At 44.0% G+C, this 22,541-nt stretch overlaps 1 protein-coding gene across 3 annotated transcripts in view; it reads right to left on the bottom strand.

The window, feature by feature from the left end:
* Positions 1 to 22,541, bottom strand: part of LOC106599404 (tenascin-R) — a 172,303-nt gene that overhangs the window by 55,171 nt on the left and 94,591 nt on the right. For all 3 annotated transcript variants that reach the window (XM_014190614.3, XM_014190611.3, XM_014190618.3), the window contains exons 3-4: positions 6,174 to 6,777; positions 5,391 to 5,867 (exon numbers count right to left, since the gene is read on the bottom strand). In XM_014190614.3, coding sequence (XP_014046089.2) covers positions 5,391 to 5,867; positions 6,174 to 6,690 — 994 coding nt within the window. In that variant the 5' untranslated portion in view covers positions 6,691 to 6,777. The remainder of the gene's footprint in view (positions 1 to 5,390; positions 5,868 to 6,173; positions 6,778 to 22,541) is intronic.

The raw sequence follows: 22,541 nt of genomic DNA, 5'->3' as shown, positions 1-22,541 counted from the left end.
CTGGCATGATGAGGCCAAGGCCCCACAGCACAGCTGAGGACCACATCACATCACTGTTTTTTGTTTTCATCTACTTAACTTGTTATTGCTCACAGGATACAACCTTCGCTGCTTGACTGATCTTCTGTTTACGGGGCAGCGGTTGGCCCTCCAATATTGTACATTAGGACAAAACACAATTAGTAGAAGGGGTGAACTCCCTCAACTCATCTCATATTGTTGCATTAGGTTTAGACTGATAATATGAGTACTTATAGAAGCGTGATTGGAGTTTAATCTTTAGGGACTGTTGATCAGAGATGGGATTATAAATAGGTCATAGGTCATTGTATTACGCTAACATTACGAAAGATAATAAACAGTATTAATACACAGCGTTGTATAAACAACAAAAATGTGGTTATCCTAAAAATGACCCATAACATTGAGGCTAATGTCGAGTTAGCTATACTTTTTGGAGTGAAAGCATTAATGAGGACACAGTGAAGTCATATGGCTCTGGAGGAGGCTAAGCAAAGCTACTTCTATCTCTGGTGGATTGAGCAATTGATTACACATTCATACTCTCCACCATCACTCAGTTTAGTTGAGCAATAATTGAAAAGTGTGATACAAAATGCAGATGCCATGAAGACTGAATAGAAAAAATAAAAATCTATTGTCATTTAATGCAGCTGAGCTACTGTATGAAGTCAAGGCTTTGTAAAAAAATATGTTTAATTCAATATTGTTGGTATTCTGGATGTCAAGGTCATTGATATGTTCTCTCTGGCTGAAAGTGGCTGTCAGTCAGTGAACAACTCTGTTAACAAGAGGTGACAGGATGGACAGGCATGCAACCTGACTACTAGTGAGAGCTCCTGTATTTCTCTGGCACAAACTTCAAACCATTTGCATTAGGTGTATATATATTATTTTTGGGGGTTGGGGATAAAAAACAATTTTGAAAACCTTTTAGTCACGCATAATTATTTTCCAATGGGATAATTTGCAAAAGTGGTGGAGTAATGATGAATAGCATTTTGAATGGTAAACTCATCATGTGAATGCTGCTGATTTGTTTCAATTCCATAGTCTCATTATTCTCATAGCAGGAGAAAACGGGGCCACAAAAGCATATCCTGATTTTTCTACTTTGATAATGTGAAACACTTACAATGCCTGCCACCCTATGAGCCCTGAATAGGCGCTGATAATTGAATGGCCTATTTTTGTATTCTGCAACCTCCCCCAAACGTGCCTCTGCTACTTTAACTCTAATTGCAAAGAAATAGGCAATTTTGGCTTCGGCAGGTCCTGCTGAAAATGAGAGGGAGCGAGGTAGAGGATAGGTAATATGATTTTTTTTCCTTTCTCTTGTGAGATGACAGCTGTCTACAGCAATGGGGGGGATCAGAAGCCTTACTGAGAACTAGCTGTGAACCCAAGCTAGCTTGATTCAAATATTGTCTCAGCTTAGGTTAATGTGACACATCTTCTCCAGTGAATGTGACTTTTGACAAATGAATGCTGTTACACCGGCGAGCCGTCACCAATTGTATAGCTACTGTTTGAAGCACAGGGTATTTGCAAGAAGTGTTTGACTCCAGGAGTCCTGTTTTTGGTCAAGCGCTGTGGATTCAGTTGCTATTGCATGGAGAGCATTTCTATTATCTGGAAATATTCCGTTCTTGGAAGTATTTTCCAGATAATAAAAGCTTACATATTCCCAGAGGAACAACGGGACCTGAGTGGCGCAGCAGTGTAAGGCACTGCATCTCAGTGCAAGAGGTGACACTAGAGGCCCTGGTTCAAATCCAAACTGTATCACATCTGGCTGTGATTGGGAGTCCCATAGGGTGGTGCCCAGTGTAGGCTGGGTTAGGCTGTAATTGTAAATAAGAATTTGTTTGTAACTGACTTGCCAAGATAAATAAAGGTTTCTTTAAAAAATGACTGCTTACCTTAACCTCTGTGAAAATTCACTTTCTCTAGATATGATGGGATGCTGAACCTTATGCCCCATTTACATTGTGACATAGTTCCTTATCTTCCTGCAATCTCCGCTACTGGATGGAGAGCATAGGGTTCCACAATGTGGAGGAGAGTCTCTCGTCAGAGATTTTGGGAGATGGCAAAATATGACCTTTTTATTCAAGACAGAAGAAACATTTTGTTTTGTTTAGTTACTTTCTCCTCAACTTGTTCCTATAACTTTCTAGCAAGTCAAGCTATCTTACAGAGCAGCTAAAAGCTAGGACAGGGCTCTCCCATCTAATTCCTAGATAGCTACCGTCCTGTAGATTTTCACTGCAACCCCAGTTGTTACTAACCTGATTCCGCTTATCAACCAGCTAATTATTAGAATCAGGTTCGCTAAATGAGGGTTGGAGTGAAAACCAGGACGGTAGCTCTCCAGGAACAGGGTTGGAGAACCCTTAGCTAGGCTATATTGTAGCTAGTGATCTCCACCTAAGAATTATACTCAAAACAAACTTCATTACCATTAAAATTAACTAAAACGGGAGGCAACAGTCATAAAGTATAATTGGCTTATCAGCCATTATTAAAATAGTACTTTATTATTTACAAGTTGCTAACTATCCTATCCCATAATAAAAACCATTGTTACATAATATAAACTGGCATATTTTCATCTTCTTCTGTGGTTTGTTAACTTCCTATAGTTCGACGGCCTCTGGCCGGACTGAAGAAGACGCAGAGTTAGAAAAAATGTGAAGTATGCGGCGTCCGTCTCACAACGGAGCCTTCAACCGCAAGGGGCCGTTGCGATTCCACTCCGTTGAGGACCGTCATCATTCCGTAACGTACGTCGTCAAAAGGAGTAGACCAAGGTGCAGCGTGATAAGTGCTCATATTTCTTTATTGTAACTCAAAACACTAAATCAAAATAATAAACAACAAAAAACGAACGTCATGTTCTGCAGGTTTACTGAGCTGTACAAAAACAAGATCTCACACTGAAGGAGGGAAAAAGGGCTGCTAAGTATGATTCCCAATCAGAGACAACGATAGACAGCTGCCTCTGATTGGAAACCATACTAGGCCAATTAAAGAAAAAGACAACATAGAAATATATCCCATAGACTGCCCACCCCACACCCTGACCTAACAAAATAGAGAAATAAAACGTCTCTCTCAGGTTAGGTCGTGACAGTACCCCCCCCCCAAAGGTGCGGACTCCCGGCCGCAAACCTGAACCTATAGGGGAGGGTCCGGGTGGGCATCTACCCATGGTGGCGGCTCCGGTTCGGAGCATAGCCCACACTCTGCCCGCTGATCCCTCTGCTTTTGTGCCACCGGACCGTGGATCGTCGTCGTCGGAACCGTACTGCAGGCCGCCGCTGGAGGCTCTGGGCTGCGGACCGCCGCTGGAGGCTCTGGGCTGCAGACCGCCGCTGAAGACTCTGGACTGCGGACCATCGCTGAAGACTCTGGGCTGCGGGCCATCACAGGAGGTTCCGGACTGCGGGCCGTCTCAGGAGGTTCCGGACTGCGGGCCGTCTCAGGAGGTTCCGGACTGCGGGCCGTCTCAGGAGGTTCCGGACTGCGGGCCGTCTCAGGAGGTTCCGGACTGCGGGCCGTCTCAGGAGGTTCCGGACTGCGGGCCGTCTCAGGAGGTTCCGGACTGCGGGCCGTCTTAGGAGGTTCCAGACTGCGGGCCATCTCAGGAGGTTCCGGACTGCGGACCGTCACTGCAGGCTCTATGCCATGGATCGTCACTGCAGGCTCCGCGCCATGGATCACCACTGGAGGCTTTGTGCCATGGATCATCACTGGAGGCTCCGGGCCATGGATTATCACTGGAGGCTTCGTGCCATGGATCATCCCTACAGGCTCCGGGCCATGGATCATTCCTACAGGCTTCTTGCCATGGCTTATCACTGGAGGCTCCGGGCCATGGATTATCACTGGAGGCTTCGTGCCATGGATCATCACTACAGGCTTCTTGCCATGGATTATCACTGGAGGCTCCGGGCCATGGATCATCACTGGAGGCTTTGGGCCATGGATCATCATTGGAGGCTTCGTGCCATGGATCATCACTGGAGGCTTCGGACCATGGATCATCACTGGAGGCTTCTTACGTGGAGCCGGAACAGGTCTCACCGGACTAGGGAACGTCGCTGGAGGCTCCGGACTGGGGGACATCGCCGGAAGCTCTGGACTGGGAACTGTCGCCGGAAGCTCTGGACTGGGAAGGCGCACTGGAGGCTTGATGCGTGGGGCTGGCACAAGTGGCGCCAGACTGGTGACACGCACCTCAGGGCGAGTGCGAGGAGCAGGAACAGGAACAGGACACACTGGACTGGGCAGGCGCACTAGAGACCTGATGCGTGGGGCTGGCACAGGTGGCGCCAGACTGGTGACACGCACCTCAGGGCAAGTGCGAGGAGCAGGCACAGAGTGTACCAGGCTGGATATACTCACTGGAGGCCTGGTGTGTGGGGCAGGCACAGAGCGCACCGGCCTGTGAATGCGCACTGGCGACACAGTGCTCATCACCGCATAACACGGTGCTTGCTCAGTCACTCGCTCCCCACAGTAAGCACGAGGAGTTGGCTCAGGTCTCCAACCTGACTCTGCCAATCTCCCCGTGTGCCCCCCCCCCCAACATTTTTTGGGGGGGGCTGCCTCTCGTGCTTCCCTCGTTTCCGTGCTCTCGCTGCCTCCACCTGTTCCCATGGGAGGCGCTTTTCTTCTGCCCCTAATTCCTCCAAAGCCCTGGATGTACTCCTCCTCATCTCATCAATAGACCAGGATGCCATCTCCTCCTGGGTGTCTTCCCTGGTCCATTTCTCCGGACCACGCTGCTTGGTCTCTTGGTGGTGGGATCTTCTATAACGTACGTCATCGAAAGGAGTAGACCAAGGTGCAGCGTGGCAAGTGCTCATATTTCTTTATTGTAACTCAGAACACTAAATCAAAATAATAAACAATGAAAAACGAACATCACTTTCTGCAGGTTTACTGAGCTGTACAAAAACAAGATCTCACACTGAAGGAGGGAAAAAGGGCTGCTAAGTATGATTCCCAATCAGAGACAACGATAGACAGCGGCCTCTGATTGGAAACCATACTAGGCCAATTAAAGAAAAAGACCACATAGAAATATATCCCATAGACTGCCCACCCCACACCCTGACCTAACAAAATAGAGAAATAAAACGTTTCTCTCAGGTCAGGGTGTGACACATTCAAGTGAATGACATCCGGTGCAACATAACCGAGTGCTTATGGTTAATGTAAATGAGGCTTGTCTCAAATAACCAAATATCCACCCATATATATCCACTCTTGGAAACTACAATAGCAAAAAGTATGTAAGTAAATGAATACCTCTCTCAGAGGAGCTACTGTATGTTTTCCTATGGTTTCCTTTCTCTCACCTGCAGAGCAGTCTTCTCCAGCGAAGCCATCTTGGCAGACACAGAAGCCTTCTTTACAAATGCCCTTCTGACTGCAGTTGTTGGCGCAGTAGGCCAAGGAACAGTCTTCTCCTACGTATCCCGGGCGACACTGGCAGGTTCCGTTGGTGCACAGCCCCTGGTCAGAGCAGTCATTGAGGCAGCGACCCAGTGTACAGTCCTCCCCAGTGAAGTTCTCCTCACAGATACACTCCCCATCCATGCACAGCCCTCGACCGGAGCAGTCCGCCGGGCAGCGGGGCTCCGAGCAGTTGTCCCCTCCGAAGTCACGGTCACACACACACTCGCCCTCCATACACACTCCCTGTCCGGAGCAGTCGTCTGGGCAGCGAGGCTCAGAGCAGTTTTTGCCCGTCCAGCCGTCCTCACACACACAACCACACAGGTCCATTTTGAAGCTGCCATGGCCACTGCACTGGGGAATGAAGTCCAGGTGACCTAGAGGAAGAAAGGAGGACACAAAACAACATCACTAAAGATACTGTATGGCTTACTAATGTCAACATCATCTGTTGTGACAGTGTACATAAAAAAAACAATGTAACAAAGTAACAGTCTATAGTAAACCTATGAACACTAGAAATCGCCAGGCTTTCATATCCTGGTGCTATCTACTCAAGCTAAGACGCTCAGTAACTGAATGAAATGAAAGCCTGACATTCCACATTGGCCTCAAATTAGCCTATGACCAGGGTACAGTAGCTCTAATAATACTGTCAAACTGTACTATTATTCCGCACTTACCCATGGCTGAACTCTCCCCACAGCCACAGCTGCCAGAGCTGCACTGGGCTCTCAGCAGCAACACCTCTCTCTCCAGCATCTCGATGCGGATGGCCAGCTGCTGCACGATGTTGGCTGTAGAACAGGCGCAGGCCTGTTTGGGGATGTTGATGCGGTGGGTGAAGGTGACCTGGCTGTCTGCGTCCACTGTCTGCTCTCTGAACTCCGTGGCGCCCTCCCCACCCCCACTGGACACAGCCCCTCTGGTGGCCTGGCTAGGTGGAGGCACTGCTGAGTCCAGATCCACGGAGCACAGAGACTCTAGGGGCACGTTGATGTTGTACACATGGTTGAAGACCATTGGCTGCTCCTTGATGGTCTGGTTGTTAGATTGGCTGGTGGGGCCATCTGAAGGTGCCTGTCTTCTGACCCTGATGGTCCGGACCAGCTTCCCCTCCTCACCGGACGGGGATAGAGCAGCCTGGGTCCCCAGAAGGAGTAGAACCAGGCCCAGCAGCCAGCCTCGTGCAGGGCCCATGGTGAACCACCACGACGTTAGAACCTCGTACCTAGAGATAGGGCTCTCCTGACACCACCGTGCTTACCGGCAGACTTCTGATAGGATCTACAGAGAGGAGATAATAGTGAAAAACTCTGGTGGGTGGTTGTGTAGGGTGTTGGGGTTTGCCTCTGTTCTAAAAATTGAAATAGTCTTTGATCTATTGTGAAAGAATAATTGGCTGTGGAAAAGAACTGGATGCTTACGGGATGTTTAGAACCCCTAAATATATTTCTGCACACAATACCAAATATTTGATCTTTCCCACAGGATAGGGATGTCGAAATATTGAGCACATAGAACATGTTGATACAGAGATTCAATAGAGCCATGGCTTTAGTGATTTTTCCTTCTACTGTAATCCTCTCTCCAGCGACTGGGCTGAGGACAGGAACAAACCGCAGAATGAATCACATTGAGGGACTGCTTCCCAACTAGAAAAGCCCCTGGTCAGAAAGTGATTATCTGTGATGACATTTTACCATCTCTGTTAGACAGACTAGACAGAGGGCTTTTCTAAAACGATGAAGTATTTTATCAAAGCTCAATCAGCAGAATAAAAGTGAGACTTCCACTAAATGACACATGCTGTCTGTTCATGGAGGAACAATTTGTTTTTTAGAGGACACAAATTGAACTGTGTATAAGGTTGTGTCTCTCAGTTGTATCTTTAGGAAGTCAAACACAGCATGCAGCATGACTGTGGAGTCTGAATACTTAAAGCCTTTTTCAAAAGAATATATCTGATATTGAAAATCTGCTTATTTTTTTAAAACTGAAAAGGGAAGTCAACCTTTCATATTATTCTCTTGTTTTTTTTTATCACAAATCAGGGCAATTCCCCTAGACTCCAAATTTGAAACCAACCACAGGCATGAGTTTGCAGCTCATGTCATTACTGCTAATCTTTAAAGGTTACTTATGAGCACTGCACCCTCAGGGTGAGAACATACTTGGTGCATGTGTGCTGAACTGAAACAGTCATTATAAAATTGAAGACGAGACTGTGTGTAAGTCACTCCAGGGATTTGAGAGTTGGGAGATATGTTCAATTATAAACTGGGTGGTTTGAGCCCTGAATGCTGATTGGCTGACAGACATGGTATATCAGACCATATACCACGGGTATCACGAAACATTTATTTTTACTGCTCTAATTACATTGGTAACCAGTTTATAATAGCAATAAGGCACCTCGGGTGTTTGTGGTATATGGCCAATATACCACGGCTAGGGGCTGTATCCAGGCACTCCGCGTTACGTCGTGCTTATGAACAGCCCTTAGCCATGATATATTGGCCATATACCACACCCCCTCGTGCCTTATTGCTTAAATATACTTTGTGATATACTGTAACATATTAGGTTTGGCTGCTATATCATCATATATGACTTTGGCCTTGGGACAGGTACATTTTTAAACCCTCCCCCTGCCCGTAGATATTAGGAGATATCCTCATGTGAAAAACCCAAGCCATTTAATCAGCGAATCCACCAAATGAATGAGAACCAGAAAGATGAGAAATAAATCAAATGGACAAAATTATTTTCATACCCAGTAACTAGTGCAGGGTCCATTTGATTAAAGTGTTACATGCAGTTCTATAGTCAAATTGACATGTTCAATGAAAGGCCGGTAATGGCTCTCTGACTCATTCTCAGCCACACACAAGGGGACTTGTATAATGGTCTTGCTCCTCTATGCCACAGCAACTGAGACACACCAAGTTTAGCTTAGTTTATTTGCACAAATATGCATACTGTGAGTAAAAAACATACTGTTTTACCCACTTTATTTATATGTATATACTGTATTCTAGTCATGGCTCATCCTACATAACTACTCTGTACACACCTTTTCTATTCATATACTGCCAATATTCTCTATACACACCATATACTATATATTGCATGTTCTGATGTTGCTTGTTCTGATATTTCTTTTTACTTTTTTACTGTTGAAACATAAGCATTTCACTGCACCAACGATAACATCTGAAAATCTGTGTACTCGACAAAAAACTTTGATTTGATTTCATGCCCTCATTTCCCTGCTCTCCAGCTCAGGCATCTTATGTGCTAAATGTATTGAAGTTGTATAGAGGGACTACAGAGTCATAGGACGTTTTCCTCAGTTGTTTAGGTCTCTGCATTTGCAGTGGGCCCACAGTGTTTGGAGACAATTGGGTTTCATCAAGGCCTGTTGTCAGGCCTCAATTAGGATGCCTCTCAATTAGAAGCGACAAAGAGGAGGATGAGGATCAACGGCTCGGGGCAACACCATCGACTATCTCAATTTACTCTTCAAGAGCAAGGTGTTTTATCACGCATTTCCGCCCTGGATGCACTTAATGGTCATCCTCCTGACTTGACCGTAATGAGAACTGACAGCGTGGCGACTCACAATCCTACGGTCTCCGGGCTGCCTACTGCTGAACGGGTGGAAGTGAGGAGGCACTGTGGGAGCTGGGAGCACGTTGACAAGTAAGGAAATTATTTTGGCACTACTATGGCATATTGCCATTTTAGGCTATATCCTGTAATGACTAGTAGTGTGAAAGTGAGTAGAGTACCTTCTAAGGTAGATGACCAGAGAACAATAGTGTCAGTTTTCCTGAAAGTGGTAATTTTCTCTGGAAATTGAATGTGAATTGGTTCTCCCAGTTCAACCCCCCGCTAGCTGGAATGATAAAAAGAAACACTGAGGCATAAAGCAATTCTGTTCAAAGTTTATGATCATGAACCCTATAAAACTGGCAGCCAGAAACAGTATCAAATATACAAACTGTATTTTACATAATACACATTTGGGTACACCCTCTGACAACACACTCTGACAGGACACTCAGTAAGCACCGACAGCTTTGGGATGCCATTGAGAAGCATTACACAAAAATCAATAAGTGACCCGAGCAGGCAGATAATTCACCAAAAGAAAGCCATTTTAATGGCTTTAACTGTGCACCCAAAAGCATGCTTAAAAGCGTGTTTTAAAAAGAGTTGAAAAGCCTTGATTTTAGCCAGATACGTATTTTCTTTCAGAGACCAGCCATAAGCTGAATATCCCTTTCATCCAAAGCTTTCTTTTTATGGCTCAGGCTGGAGATGATACAAGAGAAGAGTTGAAATATGCATACTCCAATTATGCAAAGAATCAGGTTTTGTCTTAATGATGTAGAGAGAGAGGTTTAAAAAGATAACTTTTCTTATAAAGTTGCATTGAAGGCAGTGAAGAGGGATGACTCGAGAGAGTCTACAGTAGAGTGCTTCACTTTCACTGGAGACAAATGCTCCACTCCTCATCACATATCACAGAGGAACAAAAGCAGAGTATCAGCACAGGCAATAATGAAAACACAAATCTTGTCATGCATTTTAAGCAGCCATTCCAATAACAAATGTACTGAGCCTCCCCTATATCCCGACCATCTGCTTTCACCTTGAACATAACATTACCATCAAGCCAGACCATGAAATAACTCCTGTCTGTTGACGGCCAATAGCACTTTTCAGTCTCACAGAGAACAGGTACCAGGACGCCTGGGGCTTGATTGAAATGTCAGGACAAGGAGCATGTATGACAAAAGCTCATGTGGAATAAATAGTATGTCTGGATGTTTGAAAAATGGAATTCTGTGCTGAGCCTGTGGGCTAGCCGTAACGTTCCTAGTCAGTCACACTGCTCCCCACTGCAGAACGGGGTTCAATCGCGGTGTCCACCTTTCCTACTGTTTTCCAACTTGACTGTCTTCCCCGTCTGTTTCCAATTGTCTAAATAAAAATGTACAAATATATATGTAACAAAAAATATATATTTCATTCTGTTACAGTTCTTTTATACCTGTGTAGTAATGGTGAAATTACACAAGTAACACCATTGTTCTGTTGTAGGTTAGTGGTAGATTGTTGTAGGTTGGTACAACTGTTGTATGTTGTTAAATATATGCAAACATTTGTTTATGATGCCAATGGAAAACTTACATCAGAGTGTCTGATCTGATCAACAGTAATTATAATCAAAACCCTAAGGTGTTCTGTGTTTTTTGTGAAATTGTCCTATGACACTGACTCTGAGTGTATTTACTGTCTAATGAGCTCATCAATAGAGAAATACTGTAGGGAAGTATTAAAAGAAAATGTACAGTAATATGCTGAAAACTACATGGTGTTACCACTAGTGTAGGTCAAGAAATAAATGAACCTTTCCCTTAACATAATACAGAATACTATTTATTTGCAGAGCATTAAAACCCGAGAAGCCTAAATCATACTGTAATAAAGAGATAGCAGAGATGCTGCAATTGCAACCTTTCAATGTGCAATGAGTGACATTCTGAATTACCTGCAGTAAGGTTTCATATTAGACAAAAAGGCACAAAGATCAATTTCTCAGATTCTAAAGAATATGAAGGCTGGGATACACCACAAAGCCAGGACCGGATAATTGTTAGAAAGAAATCATGTTACAAGGCTACCTCATGTTGTTTTATATATACTTCTAATAAACTTCAAAACTTTCATCTGATGGGAATATACTTTTTGTAAAATGTGTCTATACAACACCTTGCTCTCATTTCGATCTGTTTTCATTTCTCATTCAGCTGCCATTACACTGAGAGGTTTTTAAAGAGGGGTTACACAAGCTATTACAGCACATGCTGCATTATATATGAGAGCGACATTGATGTTCCTTCCCTCCCTGGTGCCATGCTAGATCACAGTGTCACCCGGCACCCTCAGGGAATAGCATCCTTGTTGTAACACTGAGGCGACGCTCTGCATATCTTTAAAACACTTTATAAGCTTATCTGAGTGGGACAGAGGCCTAAAGCCTTTTGACTTCTCCTGCCTACCCCCCCCCCCCCCCCCCCCCTTTCCCAGTATTGAGATGTTTTAAAATCCACATGTGCATATCTTTCCCCTTGAGGACTTTCTATCTACAAAAATAAGCCAGCCTTGGAGGCTTAGTGGCTGCCTGGATCCTTCAGGAGGTCAAACTGCCTGTTTAACATACTGTACTAGGGGAATGAAGTGTCAGTATCTCTTCATACCCAGTGTCCTGTGTCACAATAGAACATGTGGGGGGCAAAGCACCAGAGCGATTCTGTAATACGGCTACAGATGTAGGATCTTAATTTTGTTGCTGAAAATGTTCCTGTACCGCTGGAAACGCAAATGAGCTTCATGACTTACATAAATTCACTGAAAACCCACACTAACACACGGTTATATTAACAGTATTGCACTTTTCATGTAGCCTAATATTGGCCAGCTAATAGCCTAACCACTTATCAAGCAACATTATGGAATAAACATTCAAATCCTGTTGCTAAAGAATTAATCTGCTGCGACAATACTGGTCGAATTAAGATCGATCCTATACCTGTTCCTTTCCCCCCTGGTTCTGTTCAACTCCATCTTTCTCTTGAGATCTCTCTAACTGTCCTCCTTTATTTCACACAGTATACAGTATCTGTCCAGACCAGAACTGCTGAATAAAGAGATGTCTGCGTGTATGGTGCTGAATCCCTAATGGAGCTGGGTTGCTACAGAGCTCTGTCAGGCTTTGGCTAACCGCAGACAGACCCAGGCCCTGGGAAGTGAATCTGTAACCCCTATTTGCACAGGTTAATGTGCAAACACCCCGACATGTTCACTATACCAATAGCCAGCCTCCACCGGCACTCTGCCCCTCTCTACCTTGTAAATCTCCCTCTAGCAACATTACGATTCTACACTGAGTTTACAAAAGATTAAGAACACCTGCTCTTTCCATGACATAGACTGACCAGGTGAATCCAGGTGAAAGCTACGATCCCTTATTGATGTCACTTGTTAAAGCCACCTCAATCGGTGCAGATGAAGGGAAAGAGACTGGTTAAAGAAAGATTTTAAGCCTTGAGACAATTGAGACATGGATTGTGTATAAGTGCCATTCAGAGGGTGAATAGGCAAGACAAAATATTTAAGTGCCTTTGAACGGGGTATGGTAGTAGGTGCCAGGCACACCGGTTTGAGACAAGAATTGCAAATCTGCTGGGTTTTTCACACTCAACAGTTTTACGTGTGTATCAAGAATGGTCCACCACCCAAAGGCCATCCAACTTGACACAACCATGGGAAGCATTGGAGTCAATATAGGCCAGAATCCTTGTGGAACACTTTCGACACCTTGTAGAGTCCATGCCACGATGAATTGAGGCTGTTCCCAGGGCAAAAGGGAGGGTGCAACTCAATATTAGGAAGGTGTTCCTAATATTTGGTATACTCAGCGTATTGTCATTACTCCAGCTGCACTTGGCAAATTGCCTTGTCTTTCAGGATCATTGGCCACTGTTCATTTTCAGCACCTGCGACCTATAGGGGTTGAAGGTCTCTTCTTCTCCTCACTCCTTAGGCTTTTTTTGCATAAGTATATGTACCAATACTACTCACACTGTTAAAAAAAGTATAGCTTAACAAATGATATTTGGAAAAGTTTCCTGTCTACAAATAATGTAAATTCTATATTTCCAAATGAAGTAAGGATCTTATCAGTCCTCAGTAGCCTCAAAAATTGAATTTTGGCTTAAATGCTATACAAGATGCCATCTACAGAAATGTTACCTAGTTACCTAACACAGGCTGTGTCCCAACTGACACCCTCTTCCCTATATAGTGCACTACTTTTAACCAGAGCCCATAGGGCTCCGTGGTCAAAAGTAGTACACTTTATAGGGAACATGGTGCCATGTAGGAAACAGCCACGGTGCATTTAAATGAAGAATCACTGAGTTCATGCCGCTATGATTCAGGATGAATTGAATTTCATATTTGTATCACCAGAACAAGACTGTATTATCTCAGGTCAGAGGCTGGGGCTGGGAACCATGGTGATGGCTTTTAGATGAACTACTTCTTATATTGTGATCTATTGTTTCAGAGTCATATATTTAGGATATGTCTAAATATATGGCTATGTATAGTTTTCTATTTATGATAATTTTGTTGTGATGTAAGTTTGTTTTGCCCAAGTCTAAAATAACACATTTACAGTACAAAGAAATATGGATGCTAAAATAATGAATGTGTTATCTAGAGGGTGTCTTTTTGAGTGGATGCATGTTATTTAACTAAAAGACCGAGTTCTGTCCCTTGCATCCTGCAGCAGTTTGCTGGGCCTTAACAAGCTAAGTGTAGTTCTCAAGTATTTGATAAGGGAATCCCCATTTAGTTTATGTAAAGCCAATGACTGCCAATGAGTCAGACACTATGGCATTCCAATGAACCCATATTTTTGTAACTCCTCTTTCTTTGCAAACCTGACAGTGAATCCCACTTATACAAAGCATAAAATAATCTGTCAGCGCTGTGGCTTGACAACCAGCAGTATCCTCCTCCTCCCTCTAACGCTACATCACTGTTCTGATCCAACCAAACAGCCCGGTCTTCATAAACCCCTCTCCTAAGTCATTGTTTTCTTTCATCTCCCTCTTTCAGAAGACGTTGTTTCCTGTGGGCCAGAACTGACTGTTATTGTTCTTCCTTTCATGAAAATATTTGAAATGTCTTCTCTCTGCCTTTGTGCCACAAGAAAGAGTCAGGGATTTAGGTAGTTAGAAATGAGGGCGCAACACAACAACATAATACCACAAGGTGTCAGAGACATGATCAAATAAATACAGGAATCAAGACGGGATAGATGTGTTTTGTTGATGGCGCCTGTTTGAGTTAGATGCCAAACCAGAGGAAATCATAAATCATTTTACCTGGTTAGGATTTCATTCAATCATCAAAAATAGGTTTCTATACACATCACAGTGATATACAGATTTTGCTTGGAAGGTGTAACATGATATTTTATGGAATGATATAAATAAAATGCTAAATAACAGTTTTTGTATTAGGTTTTACGAGACTAAGGGAAGGTCCAAGGATGAAATAAAAGTGCAAACTTCCTGTATGCATCCAGTAATGTTTAAGCCTCTTATCTTCCACTCTTGTAAATGGACATTTGTCTGTGAGAACTACTCAGAATCAGCTTGTGAAGATCCACTGAAAGTAAGTTACGTGTCAACTCAGATAGGGTTAAAAATAACAGTGCAAGAAGAAGGGGGAAAAAACTGTCTATATGCTCAGAGAAAGGTTGGACATTGAGTCGACTGTCATAAATATTGAACACTTCCTGATGGGATGCAACAATGGTCAGAGGAGCATGCGCGTACCGATAGGATGCATGGGGAGGGAGTAGCTCCGTTTTGTACCATCAAAGCTATGATTATACAGTTGAAGTCGGGAGTTTACATACACCTTAGCCAAGTGCATTTAAACTCAGTTTTTCACAATTCCTGACATTTAATCAGAGTAAAAATTCCCTGTCTTAGGTCAGTTAGGTTCACGCCTTTATTATAAGAATGTGAAATGTCAGAATAATAGTAGAGAGAATGATTTATTTCAGCTTTTATTTCTTTCATCACATTCCCAGTGGGTCAGAAGTTTACGTACACTCAATTAGGATTTGGAAGCATTGCCTGTAAATTGTTTAACTTGGGTCAAACGTTTCAGGTAGCCTTCCACAAGCTTCCCACAATAAGTTGGGTGAATTTTGGCCCATTCCTTCTGACAGAGCTGGAGTAACTTAGTGAGGTTTGAAGACCTCCTTGCGCGCACACGCTTTTCAGTTCTGCCCACAAATATTCTATGGGATTGAGGTCAGGGCTTTGTGTCACGGTTGTCGTATTGATTTGACCAAAATGCAGCGGGAATATGTATACTCATCTTTTTATTTTGAAGAAGGAGACATAAATAAATACGTATACAAAAAAGAACAAAACGAAACAGTCCTGTCAGGTGCACAAACACTAAACAAGGAACAACTACCCACAAAATCCCACAGAAAAACACCCCTCTTAAAATAGGACCTTCAATTAGAAGCAACTAGGAGCAGCTGCTTCCAATTGAAGGTCAACCCCATTAACTAAACATAGAACAAGACATACTAGATAAACATAGAAATAACTAACATAGAACATAGCCCAACAAACCCCGAAACACTCTAAACAAACACCCCTCTTAAAACAGAACATAGCCCAACAAACCCCGAAACACTCTAAACAAACACCCCCTGCCATGTCCTGACCAAACTACAATAACAAATAAACCCTTATACTGGTCAGGACGTGACACTTTGTGATGGCCACTCCAATACCTTGACTTTGTTGTCCTTAAGCCATTTTGCCACAACTTTGGAAGTATGCTTGGGGTCATTGTCCATTTGGAACACCCATTTGCGACCAAGATTTACCTTCCTGGATGATGTCTATAGATGTTGCTTTAATATATCCATCTAATTTTCCTACCTCATGATGCCATCTATTTTGTGAAGTGCACCAGTCCCTCCTGCAGCAAAGCACCCCCACAACATGATGCTGCCACCCCCATGCTTCATGGTTGGGATGGTGTTCTTCGGCTTGCAAGCCTCCCCCTTTTTCCTCCAAACATAACAAAGGTCATTATGGCCAAACAGTTCTATTTTTGTTTCATCAGACCAGAGGACATTTCTCCAAAAAGTAAGATCTTTGTCTCCATGTGCAGTTGCAAACCATAGTCTGGCTTTTTATGGCGGTTTTGGAGCAGTGGCTTCTTCCTTGCTGATCGTCCTTTCAGGGAACGTAATATAGGACTCTTTTTACTGTGGATATAGATACTTTTGTACCTGTTTCCTCCAGCATCTTCACAAGGTCCTTTGCTGTTGTTCTGGGATTGATTTGCACTTTTTGCACCAAAGTACGTTCATCTCTAGGAGACAGAATGCGTCTCCTTCCTGAGCGGTATGACGGCTGCGTGGTCCCATGGTGTTTATACTTGCGTATTATTGTTAGTACAGATGAATGTGGTACCTTCAGGCATTTGGAAATTGCTCCCAAGGATGAACCAGACTTGTGGAGGTCTACAGTTTTTTTCTGAGGTCTTGGCAGATTTCTTTTGATTTTCCCATGATGTCCAATCCATCCACAGGTACACCTCCAATTGACTCAAATGATGTCAATTAGCCTATCAGAAGCTTCTAAAGCCATGACATCATTTTCTGGAATTTTCCAAGCTGTTTAAAGGCACAGTCAACACAGTGTATGTAAACTTCTGACTCACTGGAATTGTGATACAGTGAATTATAAGTGAAATAATCTGTCTGTAAACAACTGTTTGAAAAATTACTTGTGTCATGCAAAAAGTAGATGTCCTAACTGACTTGCCAAAACTATAGTTTTTTAACAAGAAATGTGTGGAGTGGTTGAAAAACGAGTTTTAATGACTCCAACCTAAGTGTATGTAAACTTCCGACTTCAACTGTATGTAACAGCCAGACAACATAGTTGAAATTAAGCCTTTAAAATCGATAGATCAATATATCCCCAAACAACCAGGAGAGAGTGAGTGGTCAGTTATAGGCTGTATCACATCTGGCCGTGATTGGGAGTCCCATGTGGTGCAGCACAATTGGCCCAGCGTCAACCGGGTTTGGCCGGGGTAGGCCATCACTGTAAGTTAGAATTAGTTCTTAACTGACTTACCTAGTTAAATAATGGTTAAATTAAAAATATATATATACTGCTCAAAAAAATAAAGGGAACACTTAAACAACACATCCTAGATCTGAATGATAGAAATAATCTTATTAAATACTTTTTTCTTTACATAGTTGAATGTGCTGACAACAAAATCACACAAAGATAATCAATGGAAATCTAATTTATCAACCCATGGAGGTCTGGATTTGGAGTCACACTCAAAATTAAAGTGGAAAACCACACTACAGGCTGATCCAACTTTGATGTAATGTCCTTAAAACAAGTCAAAATGAGGCTCAGTAGTGTGTGTGGCCTCCACGTGCCTGTATGACCTCCCTACAACGCCTGGGCATGCTCCTGATGAGGTGGCGGATGGTCTCCTGAGGGATCTCCTCCCAGACCTGGACTAAAGCATCCGCCAACTCCTGGACAGTCTGTGGTGCAACGTGGCATTGGTGGATGGAGCGAGACATGATGTCCCAGATGTGCTCAATTGGATTCAGGTCTGGGGAACAGGCGGGCCAGTCCATAGCATCAATGCCTTCCTCTTGCAGGAACTGCTGACACACTCCAGCCACATGAGGTCTAGCATTGTCTTGCATTAGGAGGAACCCAGGGCCAACCGCACCAGAATATGGTCTCACAAGGGGTCTGAGGATCTCATCTCGGTACCTAATGGCAGTCAGGCTACCTCTGGCGAGCACATGGAGGGCTGTGCGGCCCCCCAAAGAAATACCACCCCACACCATGACTGACCCACCGCCAAACCGGTCATGCTGGAGGATGTTGCAGGCAGCAGAACGTTCTCCACAGCGTCTCCAGACTCTGTCACGTCTGTCACGTGCTCAGTGTGAACCTGCTTTCATCTGTGAAGAGCACAGGGCGTCAGTGGCGAATTTGCCAATCTTGGTGTTCTCTGGCAAATGCCAAACGTCCTGCACGGTGTTGGGCTGTAAGCACAACCCCCACCTGTGGACGTCGGGCCCTCATACCACCCCATGGAGTCTGTTTCTGACCGTTTGAGCAGACACATGCACATTTGTGGCCTGCTGGAGGTCATTTTGCAGGGCTCTGGCAGTGCTTCTCCTGCTCCTCCTTGCACAAAGGCGGAGGTAGCGGTCCTGCTGCTGGGTTGTTGCCCTCCTACGGCCTCCTCCACGTCTCCTGATGTACTGGCCTGTCTCCTGGTAATGCCTCCATGCTCTGGACACTACGCTGACAGACACAGCAAACCTTGCCACAGCTCGCATTGATGTGCCATCTTGGATGAGCTGCACTACCTGAGCCACTTGTGTGGGTTGTAGACTCCGTCTCATGCTACCACTAGAGTGAAAGCACCGCCAGCATTCAAAAGTGACCAAAACATCAGCCAGGAAGCATAGGAACAGAGAAGTGGTCTGTGGTCCCCACCACTCCTTTATTGGGGGTGTCTTGCTAATTGCCTATAATTTCCACCTGTTGTCTATTCCATTTGCACAACAGCATGTGAAATGTATTGTCAATCAGTGTTGCTTCCTAAGTGGACAGTTTGATTTCACAGAAGTGTGATTGACTTGGAGTTACATTGTGTTGTTTAAGTTTTCCCTTTATTTTTTTGAGCAGTGTATGTACAACAGCGAACTAATCTGTGGGTAAAGCAACGCTGCGACTCGAACCCAACAAGACATGGATTCCCTTAGAGGAAAAAACTACTTGGAGATGCAAATGAGAGCAACGAACGGCTGAAAGATATCCATGAAAACATAGCTAAATGCTCTCAATGCTCTCAATGCTCACTAAAACAAACTGTCACAATCTATTGTTAAAAAAGTAGATTTTACTGAAGGGAAAGTAGAGTCTATCACGTCAGATATGCATGTACAGAAAAAAGTTAAGAAATAAGACAACTAAATTGGCCTCCTGGAAACAAATGTGAAAACTTTAGAAGATGAACTTGACCAGCTAGAAAACAGAAGAAGACAAAATAATATGAGAATATTGTCTTTACCGGAAGATGAGAAAAAAGTTGACATTTCCAGCTAAGTAATCAATCTAATATCAGAGAAGCTTGGCATATACACTAACATTCAAAAGTTTGGGGTCACTTAGAAATGTCCTTGTTTTTGAAACAAAAGCACATTTTTTGTCCATTAAAATAACATCAAAATGATCAGAAATACAGTGTAATGTTGTAAATGACTACTGTAGCTGGAAATGGCAGATTTTTTATGGAATATCTACTGCTGTGTTCCACACTCCTGTGTTAGCTAAGTTTATAATTTTAAAAGGCTAATTGATCATTAGAAAACCCTTTCGCAATTATGTTAGCACAGCTGAAAACTGTTGTGCTGATTAACCTCTTGGGGATCGAGGGTAACCTAATCCTAAAACTGGCCTTCTTTAGACTAGTTGAGTATCTGAAACAGAAGAACTCTAAATACCCTTATATGGTAATAATTAAGCTGTGGAACTATCAGTACAAAGTCAACATTCTGAAGGCACAGGGGGGAAAGTAAATCAAAATCCATGGCAAGTGCATTTGATTGGTCCAGGACCTGTCTGCTAAGCTGAGGAAAAAACGCAAGCAATTGATTCGGATTCACCAGAGGAAAAAGGAATCAAGTCTCAACTCTGATTCCCGGCAGTGCTGTGGGTATGGAAGAGAACACAGAGAATGGAGTTCACAAGTGCCGATGAAGCCCTGAACAGGCTGTAGGAAACCTTTCCAATTGAAAGAAAGCTCAATGCCCTGAGGAGAGGTAGAAGCAGAAAAAAGAGAAAAGCACACTAGGCTACATACAGTGATGCCCAAGCCCAGCTTATCGTAAGTTGAGACAATGTTCTTTCCCTCTCACCCCAATACAATCTATTCCCCAAGCAACTGTTCTTCTCCAGGAAGTAACGATAGAATTAGCCAATGAGATACATGTCACTGAAAAGACAATATAAGAGGAAATATAGCATGTAAGTCAATAATTGTCAATAATTGTTCTATGGATGTGTGTGTATGTTGGCAAGTGTGGGTATGTGTCTGTGAACGACGTGAATATGCATATGTCCAGGAGGGCGGGAGATAATGGGTGGGTAAAGGAGGGCAAGGCTGGGAGGAAATGATAAGCTTGGTCTGGGTGGGTAAAGGAGGGCAAGGATGGGAGGAAATTATAAGCTTGGTCTGGGTGGGTAAAGGAGGGCAAGGATGGGAGGAAATGATACGCTTGGTCTGGTTGGGTAAAGGAGGGCAAGGATGGGAGGAAATGATACGCTTGGTCTGGGTGGGTAAAGGAGGGCAAGGATGGGAGGAAATTATAAGCTTGGTTTGGGTGAGTAAAGGAGGGCAAGGATGGGAGGAAATTATACGCTTGGTCTGGGTGGGTAAAGGAGGGCAAGGATTGGAGGAAATGATACGCTTGGTCTGGGTGGGTAAAGGAGGGCAAGGATGGGAGGAAATGATACGCTTGGTCTGGGTGGGTAAAGGAGGGCAAGGATGGGAGGAAATTATACGCTTGGTCTGGGTGGGTAACAGAGGGCAAGGATGGGAGGAAATGATACGCTTGGTCTGGGTGGGTAAAGGAGGGCAAGGATGGGAGGAAATGATACGCTTGGTCTGGGTGGGTAAAGGAGGGCAAGGATGGGGGAAAATGATACAGTGAGGGAAAAAAGTATCAGTCTATAATTTTAATGGTAGGTTTATTTGAACAGTGAGAGACAGAATAACAACAAAAAAATCCAGAAAAACGCATGTCAAAAACGTTATAAATCCATCGCTATGGCAGCAAACCACCAAATCCCATGGTTCTCACAGGGGACTGGAATACTAATTGGGACAACTTCAGGGATGAATTCGAGGAATATGCACTGGCGACCGGTCTACATGAGAAACCCAACAAGCTCCAAGCGGCAACTCTGAGGAGTTTAATGGGCAGCGAATGCAGGCATATCTACCGGCACAATCGCACCCTCACAGCACGACAACAGTGTGATGCAAAGGCTATATTGGATGCATTGGAGAATTAGTTCAAACCCGCCAGGAACGTCATTTATGAGTGGTTCATTTTCGGAGGCTGCAAACAGGAAGAGGGTGAGTCCGTACACAACTGTGTAACCCGCTTGAGAGAAAAATCCGCTACTTGTGAATACAGGGGATTGAAAGATGAATTGATTCGTGACAAAATAGTACTGGGAATTGCAAATAAGGATATGCGCCGGCATCTACTAAGAGAGAGAGGCTTAACATTAGTAACTGCCATGGAAATGTGCCGCACTGCTGAAGTCACTGCCATGAGAATGAGTGCAATGGAAATCGAAACCCCACGCTCCGACGTTGATACTGTTCACGCTGTTGCCAGGCAGACATTCAGACAAAGCCAATCGAGGCAGTGTAATTCACCACGAACGGTAAACACAGAGAGCCCCATAGCATGTAAATACCTTGGGAATACACACACACACGAGGCAAAGAGCACTGCCCTCCCTATGGAAAACCATGCAGAGCTTGTGGAACTAATAATCACTTAGCAAAAGTGTGTCTCAAAAGCAAAAGAAGGGGGAGTGAGGGCAAGATTCACTGTGTTGATGTCACTCAATGTTCAGAGCTGAACAGTGAAAGTGACATTTACATGCATGAACCATTCAGGCTGTTCACTCAAGAGGGAAGAAATGGTTTGTGACACTACGATTACACAACAAGCAACAACAATGTTAACTGGATTCCGGTGCTACATGCAACGTAATGAGCTACAAAGACAAAATCAATCTGGCACCTGACACATCTATTGCCCAGCGATACTAGACTAAAGCTGTACTCAGGAGAGCTAATGAGCTCAGAGCACATCTTTGAGTCCGAATGGGTTATTCGGGGACGCAAACACAAGCTGAAGTTTGAGATTGTGAAAACCAGTCAACATCCTCTCTTCTCAGGCTCTACATGCGAATGCCTGGAACTGATGCAGTTCACCGTATCAAATGACCTGCACATTGTGGAGCATGTCCAGCATGGACCCCTGTCCAAAGAACAACTACTCAGCACACTCAGCACATATGACGATGTATTCAACAGGCCCGTTGAATCAGTGCATCGCTCCAGTCCAGTGTGCTCCTTGCAATGTGCCCATTGCAATGAAAGTGGCTGTGAAGGCCCAGCTGGACAAGTATGAGTCCAATGGCCACATGACATCTCTAACTTAACCAACTGACTGGATCAGCAATATGGTCATACTGAAAAAAACAGAGAAGCTGAGGGTCTGCATCGACCCAAAGCATCTGAACCAAGCGCTGAAACTATCCCACTCCATCATGCCGACACTA

The sequence above is a fragment of the Salmo salar genome, chromosome 03 (genome assembly GCF_965601325.2).
Source record: "Salmo salar chromosome 03, fSalSal1, whole genome shotgun sequence".
NCBI classification, from domain to species: Eukaryota; Metazoa; Chordata; class Actinopteri; order Salmoniformes; family Salmonidae; genus Salmo; species Salmo salar.
This window is presented reverse-complemented; position numbering and strand designations above follow the sequence as displayed.